The sequence below is a fragment of the Dunckerocampus dactyliophorus genome, chromosome 17 (genome assembly GCF_027744805.1).
Source record: "Dunckerocampus dactyliophorus isolate RoL2022-P2 chromosome 17, RoL_Ddac_1.1, whole genome shotgun sequence".
NCBI classification, from domain to species: domain Eukaryota; kingdom Metazoa; phylum Chordata; class Actinopteri; order Syngnathiformes; family Syngnathidae; genus Dunckerocampus; species Dunckerocampus dactyliophorus.
This window is the reverse complement of record NC_072835.1, coordinates 17,121,028-17,134,754: the sequence shown is the minus strand read 5'-3', so window position 1 is coordinate 17,134,754 and position 13,727 is coordinate 17,121,028. Positions and strand designations below refer to the sequence as shown.

The window sequence follows — 13,727 nt, the reverse complement described above, 5'->3', positions numbered from 1 at the left end:
TCCCACTGAATGAAGGAGCAAATGAACAGCTTAAAGTGATGCTTTAATTTTTTGCTTTCTGAGATAATCAACCCTAAAGTGCTACTATGAAAAATAATAAAACATACGTCCAAATAGATAGTGAAGGTATGTTAATGTTGCGGCTTTTGTTGCCAAGTGGAAGAAACAAATTGAGGACCATGGCACAAATGAATACATCACAACAATTACTTTTGTGTATTGTAACAAACAATTAATTATATGCAAATATAGTGCCAGAGGAGCAGAGGGATGAGTCGACATTTTTCAATTTGTATTACTATTTTAAACTTGCATCCTCTCCCGTGTTTGCCCAACCATTATATTACCCCCATGCCGCTCAATGTATGTATGCTAATGTATCTAAGCTATCTGAACAAAACATCTGACATTTCAGCTTTGTGTTATAGCAAATTGGTGTAATATCTAATAACACATCTCATAAAATTTTATTTTCAGAATATTCCCATGGCCAGTAAAAAATGCCCCCCGGGCCGTGCTCTGGAGACTCCTGCTACCTGAGAAAGTAAAATTTATTTTATTTAACAGTATTTTCTATATAGCGCCAGATCACAACAGAATTAAAGAAACCCTTTCCTATTCAACAGGTCTATCTAAAGCTTGATACCATGTCCTTTTATATATGTCCTTTTATAGTGTCATTTCTGTCTCACACATTTACAATTCTGCTTATATATCGCAATAATTGGTTGGTTTTAACTTATTGGGTTATTTTGGTGTATATCTGTATAACCTGGGGAGACACTGCTTTCATACCTTCTCAGGCTTGCTCTCCAGTACATCTACTGCTTTGTGTTTGCTGAGAAGCTGCTTCCTCCTCTCCTGCCTGGTGACCCTCTTCTCAAACTCCTCATTGTGGTTCAGCAGATGTGTGGCAAGCATAGGGAGGGCCAGGAACTTCAGCTCGCAATGCGAACAATGGAACCACTCTGAGTTCTCATCCACAGGGTCCGGCGACATCGCAAAGTCCCTCTTGAAGTCGGAGCTGTGGTGGTCATTGTAGTGCATAGACAGCAGCCTGCCAGTGCTGAAGGACAACCGGTAGCATTTGAAACACTTAAATGGTAGCCAATCTCCGTCGCCGTCCTGCTCGGCTTCTGGAGCGTCCTCCAGCAGCTCTCTATCTTCTGTTTCCATAGGACTATCCTCTGTTTTTTCTGGTTCTTTGGCATAGATGACAGTAAAGTAGCGACCAAGCTTGCTGGCGTGCTGCTTCTTAGGGAAGACGCCTGGATGGCGTTTAATGTAGTGTGCCACGATGCTCTTCCTGCTAAATGCCTGGAAGGCACAAAGTGAACACTTTCGTCTCTCTACGGCCAAGCGCAGCTCTTCGCTCATCTCCGAGGTCTCCCCTTCGGATGGCGGCGGTATCGTCAATTTGTTGGGTTTCTCGCTCATAGTCTTGGAAGCAGCCAGACAGTGGGTGTAGTATGCGTCAATATCGTGGCGCTTTTGGTAATGTGCTGCCAAACCTTTACGAATGGGGTTTGTGTATGAGCACAGAGCACATTTGAAGACATTGTTTTTACCCTCCGGTTGAGCGCGGACGTTGTTGTGCTTGATGCGGTAGTGGCGGGCGATGCCTTTGCGAGTGGAGCAGAAGTACTTGCAGAGCTGACACTTAAAGATGGTGTGCTTCTCGGGCTTATTGACGGGTAGCTGCGCGAGGGTAAAGTCAACTTCACCGACCTCCTGGACTTTGGCTGTGCTTGATACATGACTGGCACTGCATTCTGCAATGGGCTCTGTGTCTTGGCCGACTGAGAAATTTGTCAACCCTGGGGTGAAAATTTCGGTGGCTGACTGATTGTGATACTTCTCATAGTGGATTTTGAGTTTCTCCAGCGTCCCGTGCGTATACGAGCACATTTTGCACCTGTACGCACCATAGCCTTGCCTTTGGGTCTTGTTCTTGTCGTCAGCCTCATTGATGTCCACGATTTGCTCAATGTCATTGGCGAAGTCCTCCGCCGTAACTTTCACTAAAGGGTGCCTTTTCTGATAGTGTGTGAGGACGCCGTGGATACGGGAGTTTACATAGGGACAGTGGCGACACTTGTAAACAGAACTGGGGTTGATGTCGGCCTCCTGTGCAAAGTCTGCCGCTTTGACTTTCATCCCAGGGTGCTTTTTTCCATAGTGGGTGAGGAGACCATGGAGGCTGTTGTACTCCGACATACACACGGTGCACTGATAGGGATTAGTGGATATAGAGAGACGTGGGTGAGGGCGATGGGGGTTGCTGTCTGAAGGTGGAATGGCAACAAACAGGGCGCCATCGTCCTCTATAGAAGTGTAAGATTCTTTGGGGCTCTTCTCAGCTTTCCCTTTAATAATATCCAAAAGTACAGATTCATCCCCTTTAACTGCCCATGGGTGCACTGCCTGATAGTGACTTGTTATGTCAAATATTGTGCAGGCCTCAAAGGCACAATCTCTACATTTGTAATGTTTAGTTTCAAGGTTCCCCCCTTGTTCGGTGGTCTCTGGCCCAGCCCACAGCTTGCTTGCCATATAGGCAAGATCCACATTATGCTCAGGGTGGCGTCTTTGGTAATGGAGCAGCAAGCCTTGGGGTTCAGCGTGGGAGTAAATGCACCACTCACAGTGATAGCCAGCCTCCAAGATGCCATCTTGGTAAGCCCAGTGTAAAATGGTCATGGCTGTGGCTTTCACGGCGGGGTGATCCTTCTTCAGATGCTTTTTGAGGGCATACACATAAGGGGACGTGTAGGAACAGTGTCTGCACTTCAGGGAACGCAAGGGAGTAGTATTATCAGGGTCTGGTGGAGGGGCCGGGGCAACCACGGTGGAAGCAAAGCTGCTGGATTGCGCACGTTCACGTTGACTCCGTACAACCGCGGTGTGACGACGCACGAGGTCGGCGTTCGCCTTAGTTTCCCTGTGCTTCTTCTGGTAATGAATGAGCACTCCTTTTACAGTCCGGTTTCCATAATCACAGTGCTGACAAAAGAACAGCTCGTCTTCACATTTGTCTCCTAGTTTAGGGCTTGAGTTGTTGGATCCATCATGACCATTGTTTTGATATTGCGTCATCAACTGTTTAGGTGCCGCTATTTGCAATTCGTCCATCAGTTTCATCAAACCAGGAGTGGGGGCACCTTGTTTGATATATTTTGCTGTCACTTTTACTTCGGGGTGTCTCTTTTGGTAATGGACCAACACGCCCACAACAGATTTGTTGCTGTATACGCAATGTTTACAGTAGAACATATCTTCATCTGATCCATACAGTGCTGCGCTTGACTGTTTCACGGGGGTTGATGTGCTCAGGTTAAACGAAGTGTTAGTGATGGGCTGATCCACGGAGACGACCTTCATGGTTTTCTGTATACGGAAATAAGATGCCTTTTGCTCTGGGTGTTTCTTTTGATAGTGAACCAAAACAGAGTGCATGTTGGGGCTAGAAAAGGTACACACATCACAATCATATACAACAACATTGCCTCCCATTGCTTCCTTGAGGGGATCTATCTCTGTGGCAGCTTTGGGGGTCTTAGACACAGTTTTGAGCACCGGACTTGAGGAGGACCTTGGAGTGGAGCTGGCAGAGTTAAAACTTTTGGGGCCAGAGTTTAATATCTCCCTCAGAGTTTGGGATTCAGATGTTTTGTGGGCCTGCTCCACAACATAGCTGGAAAAAATCATGGCGTTGTTGATCTTAACGGTGGGATGCATTCTTTGGTAGTGGGGCATGAGGCTTCGGACATTGGGGCTGGTGTAGGAACAAAAGCGGCACATGTAGACCAGATTGGGCTGGTTGAAGTTGAGCACGTTGCTTGCTTCTGGGTGGTGATCCATGTAGTGTTGGTGTAGGTCGTTGTAGTTGTTGTATTCAATGTAGCACTCCAAGCAGCGGAAGACTGCGCTTTGGTCCTCAGGGTCCAGAATGTACTTAAAGCTGAATTTGACATAAGGGTGCATCCTCTGGTAATGAGTGCTGACGCTACGTGCTGACTTGTTGTGGTAATCACAGTGTTTACAGTAGAAACGTGTGGTTCCAGGCTCCTCTGAATAGTCGCTGTTTTCATGGGTGACCTCCCTACTGTCCATGATATCACCTGAAATGTTTTCACTATCATCAGAAAGAGTCAACGACAGAGGTAGGCTCCTGGATTTTGACTTAGGGTTGCTTTTTCTTTTTCCTATTCTGCCTCCCTTATGAGCCAATTCCCTTGCATGAGGCTGCTCTATGTTGTAAGTGAAGATGGCATTTTTGTCGTCTTGGTTTCTGCCCACTTTGTCAGCACTCACATAGTTGTCTGCAATGTCCTCATCATCCATGTCATCCAGTTTGATGATCAAGTCCTGCTGGCTTTGGCTTATTTTGCTTTGAAGGTTGCTAGCAATTTCGTCGATTCTAGTTCGCTTTTTGACTGAGGACAAATCCAAAGGCAAGTCGTTGATGGACTTCCTCGCCCTTTTCCCAGTTACTAAGGGTTTTTTGGTGGCGAGCCCTAAAATGGAAGTCTGTGTTTTTTGTAGACAGGTCGGCAATGCTGTTACTTCAGCATCCTGCTGGTCAGCCAACTGGCTTTCAAAGACAGTGGGATCCACGTCATCACAGTAGGAATGCTTGTGCTGCTGGTGGACCCGCAGACCTTTCAGAGTGGTGGTGGAGTAGCTGCAAAGCGTGCACCGATGGGGGTTCTGCTGGTCGTTCAATGTGCTGGTTGGCTTTTTTCCATTCATTTTGCTTACATTACCCCCATTGACTGGCTCTGCCGCGCTGTCATTATGAGGTTCTGGGCTATCGCTTGTCAGGTCCAAGGTCTCCATGTCTGATGAACTGTGGCTCTGTTTGTGAGTGCCTAATTTATGAGGGCTGGTGCAAATAAACGGGCATTCATCACATTTATATACTGTGGTTTTACCAGAGAGGTGAATGTTCTCGATGTGACGCGAGATGCTGCGCCTGTGCATGGTGAGGAAGGAGCAAAAGGGGCATTGGAAACGGTTCATGTACTTCCTGAAGGGTATGCCTTTAGTCTCCAGCAGTTTATTGTCCTCGTCTGATAAAAGCTGCTTTGCGTCTGCAGACAGCGTTCCAGTGTAGTTAGGATCATCATCTATATCAACCAAGTCTTCGTCTTCCTCTAAGCTGCTCCTGGAGTCCTCGTCATTCAGTATATTGACACCTGTCTCAATGCCACTATTTTCCACGTTCTTGGTGATGGGTGCGCCTGCACCACTCTGCGTTGATTCAAGCATTTTTTCTGGGGACTCCACATATCCATCAGTCAAAGCTGTCTTTGATGCAGTCGCGCTTTGGGATGGGGAACCTACTTTCAACGAGCTCACACTTGCATCCCCTTCTGGCTCGGAATTGCAGGAAACTATCTTGACCTTGTCGCCATGTTCCTTGAACACGTGACTAGTCCAGCCGGCCTTCTGGTCTGTCTGATAGTCACACCACTCACAGGCAAATGTCCCCCTCATGAGTCTTCCGGATGAATCCGACTCCTCGTCTGGCTCAGTATTCTCCGAAGGAACTCTGGAACTGTCCAAGGGAACTTTGCTATGACACATAACATGGTGTTTGATCATCCTCCCTTTGCGTGGAGACTTGTATGTGCAATACTGACACGAGTAAACTTTGGAATTGTCACTGTGTTCCACAGCAGTCTGCGAGGAGACAGGCGCCACCGCACCCTCCTCAATGACATTGTGCACCTTCTTGGTGTGGTTCCTCAAGAACACCTTGGATCTGAAATAACGGACGCAGAACTTGCACTGGTAAAACAGCAGATGGGTTTCAGAGGTTTGCTTCTGCGATGCCTTGCTGGAGCTGTCTGCAGAGTTGGGACCTAAACAAAAGAGTATAAATCATCTGTTAAAAAAATTGATTGTAAAGGTGGGATAACTTATCAATAACATAAAGAGTACAATAGGAGTATGATATACAGTGAGTCCAAGAAGTCCCTTTACAATTTAAAAGATTTATTACAAAAGCAATTGATACAGTTGTCACTCGTTTATCATGGTTATCATGGTTAATTGGTTCTGGACCCGACCGCGATAAGTGAATTTCCTTGACGTAGGATTCAATATTAATTCATGGAATATTTATGTGGTTACAGCTAGAAAACCTGTTTATGACTTTCTAAAAAACTTTTTTTTTAAATTCTATTAGAATTAATAGAATTCTGTAGAAATTAAATAACCCATATAGTCACCTTTATACTTGTATTACCTAACATAGTAGACATGATAAGCAATAGGGCCGCACGATGGTCTAGTGATTAGCATGATGGCCACACAGTCAAAGTATGGAGATCGGGTCGAATCTCCGTTGGGCATTTTCTGTGTGGAGTTTGCATGTTCTCCCTGTGCTGAGTTTTCTGCGGGTACTCCGGTTTCCTCCCACATTCCAAAAACATGCATGTTAGGTTAATTGGCGACTCTAAATTGTCCATAGGTATGAATGTGAATGGTTGTTGGTCTATATGTGCCCTGCGATTGGCTGGCGACCAGTCCCCCGCCTGTGTGTAGCCCGCCGGTCGCCCAAAGTCAGGCTCCAGCACACCCCCGTGACCCTAATGAGTGTAAGCGGCATAGAAGATGGATGGATGGATGATAAGCAATAATAAGACATAATAACTCACCATTAGTATTGGGAAAGCTGCTTGCTGTAGTAGTATCTGCAGCGTAATGTGGGTCGATCCCATGGCATTAAAAAAAGGATAGACTTCAGCCTATCATCCATCCATCCTCACTATGACGCTTGTCACTTGATTGATAGATAGGGCAGCCAGTCTAACATTAATCTGCCAGACACAGACGTACACTCCGACAATACTGCCGGCTTTGTTTACGTCATATTGCGCACTGCTTGCGTGCAGGCTAAGGGATCCTTGAAGTGACAAATGAGACTGCCGCCGCTTCAACACTACTGTAGCAATCTACCGAGCGAACTAGTTAGCCTCAAATTTATTTATGGTATTGTAAACTTGGGTTTGTTGGCTGACTTAATGCAGTTAATGTCCCATCCATGTTAACGTTACAGACGCCTAGCACTGGCCAGAATACGTACTACATATGCAGGGTTTCCACTACATGTAATTTATCGTGGCGATGCGCCACTACAAAATAAAAGCTGCCACACCTTAAAAATTAGTTTTTTTTTTTAATTTTAAAACAATTTTAGTCATATATTGTATGAATGGATATATATATGGATACATATATAGCATATTATAGCACAATGCCTTTGAACATGATTTAAAATACCCTCATTGCACTTTATTCTGAAAAGCATTCATCGGAACGGGAGAATGAACAATAGTCCGTAAAATGTGTCGTCAATTGACGACAGCTTGTCACATGCTAAGTCTATGTATGTCAGCGTGTGTGATCACTCACGGTTCAATCTCATTCCACTCTCTGATATCTTTGTTTACATGCCTGGCTGGTGGCATCTAGCTAGCTTGGAGCTACAAGTGCCTATCACGTTCATGGGCTACATCAATCTTCATCACAACTTGCTTTTTTAAAGTGTCACTTCACAATATTGCTCTCTTGTTATCATTATAATACTTGTGGCTTGTCTTCAAAACCTAGTTGTGTGTCGAAGCTGTGCAGCAGAAACGCGCAGCGTGTACAGCTTTAACAGGAACGCTATCACAGGGGTCACTAACAGGCAGCTCATATGCTAGCAGTAGCTCACCAGCTGATGTTGAGTAATTCACCAAAGACCTTTTGCTTCACCTCTTAGTATTTTATAAGTGTTCTATTCAAACATGACACCTGTAGTTAATGACAAATTAGCACACTGAGGGGAAATGCGCTTTTAAATAATGTGCCATTTAAATGTCGGCAGTGCTTTCAGCAACTTTTCCATTAAAGTTTTGCATTGTTTTGGGTTCATGTTCTGCTAGTTTTTGGGAAAAAAAGAATAAGTTAAAAAATAAATAAGTCATAAAGAAATTGGTATTTGTTTTTTTTTTTTTTAAATGCAAACGCAGCAGCAGCAGCCTGACACAACGGCGGCAGTCCGGCCTCCCCTGCAGCCCACCACCACAGCTTCAAAAACATCCTAGGGGAAACCTTGATATGAATTGTCTCATTATTTTCTGACTAATACTAGGCCATAGTCAACCACAAAACAGTGATCATTAATTCTTTTTTGAAAAACCATGATATAGCGAGGGACGACTGTGTATGTTTTTCCAATTTTTTCTTTGTACTCGGTGATTATCAAAGTTTTAAATGACATTACATTTTTAAATCAAACATTTCACTGGTGGATTGGAAGGGATAGACCAATTCCCTGGCCACCCCAGATATCACCCCTGGACTTATTTCTATGGGGTTATGCCAAAGATATTGTGTATTAAACAATCATAAGGGCCATCAACCACCTGAAGGAAAAGATCACTGATGCCATTGCTCCCACTGATGAGGCCATGCTGCAGCCAACATCGAGTACAGTCAGATACCGCTCAATCCAACTAATGACGCCCATGTAGAGGTGTATTAAATGAGGTCAAAAAACTATACTATCTATTCCTTATTTTGTACATTTCCACAGTTTTGCTTTAGTAATACATTTGTTAAAGTGTACAGACGCTTTATGGGAACTCTGCATTGTCCCATGGCACTAGTATGGATACACTAACGTCTGCTATAAATATCAGATATCCCTTCATCAGCTACATACAGTATCTCACAAAAGCGAGTACACCCCTCACATTTCAGCCCCATTTTTATTACAGTTTTTATTACTTCCCACCTGTCAATAGTATAGAAATCAAACTTGGAGGTACTTTCGAGTAGTGAGTGTACAGTTTGTACAGCAGTATAGATTTACTATGCAACAAAAAAAAGACACAGCTTGCCAGCTATTTAGAAAATAATGACTACATTTGTCATTTAGTAAATGTATACTATTCTCCAAGCTGTGCACTGACTACTCTCAATTATCTCCATGTTTAATTTGTTTAGAATTGTCCCTCGAGAAGGTGTATTAAAATGTTGAGGGCTCTAATCACCTTTGTGAAATACTGTATGTATTTCGATGTGTTATATATTTTACATGAGTCATGTCATAATATAAATACAACACTTAACAGAAAATATTGTGATAACGCGTCATGAATTACCATTTCACAGCTTAAAAGCAGCAAGAATCAAATCAATATTTATGATTTACTGAATGAATATTGAACATATGAATATGCATTCATGACTCAGTGAAACAATGATCCTTTTATGTAGAATTGTGTCCAAATGCTTGATGAATGAACTGTAACATCGAAATTGATGTGGGAGGCATACTCATTCCAGTTTTAGTCGGTGTGTAATCCTTGTCACGCTTGTCCCCAGTTTCCTGTGCTGCCGCTTCCTCCTCCTCCTTGTCATCATCTTCTTCCTCCTCCTCGTCGTCGTCGTCGTCTTTCAGTGAGTCAGACTCGTCTGCATCCGCCGGCTGCAGGAAGGCCGTGTGCACTTCCTGAATGTGGGTCTTCAGGTCGTCATACGACTCGGCGCGGAAGTCACAGCCATCACACTGCAGTACCTCCATAACTGAACAGGGAAAGCACTCCCTGGAAAGTCAGGGAAACCTGCAAAATGACAACATTGGATTTGTTTACAGATTTTTCAAGGGGTCTAGTGAAGCATCAGTGTCTTTCATTAAAACATATTGCAAATGCTTTTCCTTCTCTAGCATAGTTTATAACTATAACAAATCTTAGCCCATTAATACAATGACTCACACATCCTTCCAAAGAAAGAGCCTGGTGATAAAACAACATGATTCCTTGCTGTGAACATGGAAGCGAGTGCAAGAACGGCACATCTTTTCGAGTCGGTGGCCAGCAAAACGTGACGCTTTCAAATGTCAAAAAACATCCTCACAAAACAGCCCCTCGATTTGTATCTTGATAGACTGTCTTTGTATTGCATTTCCGAGATGGCATGACAAAAAAGGGATAATATCGCTTTGACACAGAGTGAAGAAAAAAGTCATATTATGGACATTTTTCCTCCGTGTTTGTGGAGGACAAACAGAAACAAAAAGGTCTATTTATTATCTTGGTCACATCACCCTTAGAATGTGAAATGTTTTTTTTTTTATAAGTGTGAGGGCGGGGTGTCAGAAAACTCAAGAAAAAACCCCTGATTTTTATTACCTGCTAAGTTAAGTAATTGACAGCGCAGAAAAATCCAGAAAATAGTTTTTAATGAGGACAAATATTAACATAGGATTTACTGTATATAAAATGTTGAGCCCATAAGAAAAGCAGCAGCTCTACGACCATTTATTACTAAGGATGGGCATAATTATTGCTTAATCAATCACTAGGCATTCTGTTGATTGCAAATGAATTGCCTCTTGAAGCAATTGAGGCAAATACAAAGGGCAATACTTGGTTGCAACCAACAGAGAAGTTGTTGATTCAGTCTCAAACGGTTGCTGTCTCAAGAAGCTACATCCTCAGAAATTACTCCAGGCAGCATTCCTATGTTCAATCCGAGATTGAAATCTCAATCCGCATTGAAATAAAAGTTCAGAAGCTCTGAATTTAATTCGTAAAACCACTAATGTCCAGATTCAAATAACTCAGAAGCACCACAAAACATGAGGATCCAGCAGATGCCATTAGGAAGGTCTCATTTTTTACCACAGCATCATTCCAGGAACAATGGAGGGACTGAGGGAGGATTATGGCCTGATTTATCCCATTTTTATTACCTTGGGATAAGCAACAGCTGGAGAGCAGCAGCTCCACAGAACAGTATTTAGAGCCGAATGTTCCGTCCGATATATCAACTGTCCTCAAATAAGATTGAATGAAGCAATACGAGACTCCTTTCATCCTTCTCTGTAGTTTGGTCAAAGACCAGAGCTCAGTTATACTGCACCTAGCTTGTGATGCAATGTGTTGTCAATTACATCATTTACAACCATGAAACAAATTAAATATCAGATTGTTTTCTTGTAACAATAAGAAGAATAAATTGTATCATGAATGAATGACTGTACTACATGGATTGAGTCATGGGAAATTGCAGGAGCATCTGCTTCAAAAACTGGTCAGAAAATGAACCTCAAACATGCATCAAACTAATTAAGCAATTGCAGATCAGTGTATCCTCTTTGCTTTGACTCCGCATACTTAAACGCATTGATGATCATTATTACACAGATTTAACACTAGAAACATGCCTGGTTGACATGTCCACAGTGTCCATGTAATAATGTCGTGCTATTCAACTGGTGGCCCGTGGGCCAAATCAGGCCCATGACTATGGGAAACATTTTTGCAGCAGATTCCTTTCATACACAGCCACCCCTCACTACATCACGGTTCCAACGTAGCTCCTTCATTCTATAACATTTTTTCAAAAATCAATAAATGACCGCTGTTTTGTGGTTGACTATGGACTATAAGTCCAAAAATACTGAAAGACAAGTTATATGTATGATTCTGGTCACTTGGTGTCAGTATTGTTACATTGATGAGACATTATATTACATAAGATTGCCTTCACACCTATGTCATGTCCAACATGACACAGTGAAAAAAAGTTCTCCCATTCCATGTGAAGTGGTAAGTTTTTGGCTTCTTACTTTGTCCTTCTTCCCCAGTCCGTTTGAAAACCTTTCTTAAGTTTAACAAATTGGTGGCTAACTAGTTCTACCTCTAGCTCGGTAGCATGCTATGTTTAAAGCGCAGGCCGTCTCTTACGTCCCAGCAGTGATCCCCTGCGGACTATAGTTGAGCAATATTTGGCAAGCAAATACTAGGAGTGTAAAGGGGACTATAGGGGTGTTATTTCATGTCTAGAGTGCTCTAAGACAGAAACAGGTTTTTAAGCTGTAACTACCAAAATATTACATTTATTAATGTCGAACCCTACTTTGCGGAAATTCACTTATCGCTGTCTGGTCTGGAACCAATTAACCACAATAAACAAGGGATGACTTTTGACTAGCTTATATGCAGTAGGTCATAAAAACATCAGAGCGCTCCTGTCATACAGGTGATCTCTGGTGAGCATAAACGTATGACTAATATTGTAATTTACGACTATATTAGCCTTTTGGATAGTAAAAATGCAGGCCTTGCATTGACATAGATACAAGAAAAAAGTCCAAATGGTCATAAAAAAAAGACTTCAGTTTTCATTGAACAGTGGTAATTAGTCATTTATTTCTCTATTTTTCATTGAGTAATTCTTCAACAATTGATGTTTTCTGTCCTACTACTGACCTAAGTAGTTAAGAAAATATTCAACGAAATGCAGAGACAGTTGCAGAACCAAGCTAGTGGAGTCCATGGGAGCAGGCCAAGCTGCCACAATGTCCCTGAGCAACCAGAGGATCCATTGTTCTGGAGTCAGGTTACAGCCCCACCCTGCTCTCTTGGCATTTAAACACTGTTTTCCACCAAGTTGCCAACAAATGCCAGTTTTCTTAACATGGGTATCAAGAGAATCATTTAGGAGAAGGAAAAAAAACACACCATCTGCCTGGAGTTGGCTGGGTCTTGCCAGTGCCACACCAAGTTAATGGCTGAGACTGTGCAAGCGCTTTCATCTAGTCAGCTGGGGCTCTGACAGGCGGTGACTGAGCTGCTCAGATCCTCCTCTGAGCTGAGCTTCAAGGGCAGCCATTTTAAGAGCTGACTATGTGCACTTAGGTGTTCAGCCAGCAGCACAACATGGACCCACGGACCTGATCCTCTTCCTCAAAAAAAAAAAGCAGGCAGGGCAGCCTGTCACGGAAAGAAGTGCTGACAGAAATCTATCTGCCAGATGTACACAAGCTCAGCAGAAAGCATCTCGCAATCTCGCCAGCCTAACTCCGCCTCTCATTTCTCTGGACATTATCTCTCGCATCAGGAGGTTTTCATAAAAAACGGCAGTTTTGCGTTCTGAGGAAGGAGTCGCAACAACCCTTTGTGGAAAGAAAATCTAGACTGAGAAGCCTCTCCTCTCCTGCCAACGACATTCCACAAGGGGGTCTAAAAATGCGAGGCATGTTTGAACTTCTTTATCTGGGAGCTTCGCAGCCCTCAGGAGAGCACGGGAAGGGGGCAGCAGAAGGGGATAGCAGAGCCTAAAGGGGAAGGGGTGGGAGGAGCAGGGAGCGTGATGAAGCAACCTGGAAGACCTTTGGTGGTGAGCAAAGCAGGACAAAGCCATCAGACTGGGCTTCCCAGATTCCAAAGTCTAGTGACATTTGTTAATCACCAACCGGTCTCTCTGCATCGGTGAGCTCTGCCAGCAGTCACACCCTCCACTAACACTGGCTGACTGCAGCTGCCTCGCCTGAAAGAGGACCTTTGAGTAAGCCCGCATTAAGCTGATTAGATGCAATGAGGCTTCGTGCTCCACTGTTGGTTATTGCTACCATCTCATGTCATCAAGGGGGCAAAAATCCATGGGTTGAATTTGTGATACAGGTTAGCATCTAGTCTCCTGCTATAATGCCGGGAAACTAGGAAACTATCTCCACATGCCAACAAAATAACCCTCCACTATACACCAGACCCAAGGACTACTATACTACATTTGTATACTACTACACAATAATTGGGAATGTCAATGGCAGGCAAAACAACTTGGAAACAGAACTTAAATTCCATGTAAATTGCGGTCCGAAAGTATAACAAGGGAGAATCTGATTGAAAACAGGACGAGAAGGATAAGAAACCTGA

The 13,727-nt window shown here is 43.4% G+C and overlaps 1 protein-coding gene across 3 annotated transcripts in view; it reads right to left on the bottom strand.

Moving 5' to 3' along the window:
• Positions 1–13,727, bottom strand: part of znf462 (zinc finger protein 462) — a 55,142-nt gene that overhangs the window by 15,755 nt on the left and 25,660 nt on the right. For all 3 annotated transcript variants that reach the window (XM_054756813.1, XM_054756812.1, XM_054756811.1), the window contains 2 exons: positions 9,337–9,623; positions 796–5,867 (listed from right to left, as the gene is read on the bottom strand). In XM_054756813.1, the coding sequence (XP_054612788.1) occupies positions 796–5,867; positions 9,337–9,583 (5,319 nt within the window). In that variant the 5' untranslated portion in view covers positions 9,584–9,623. The remainder of the gene's footprint in view (positions 1–795; positions 5,868–9,336; positions 9,624–13,727) is intronic.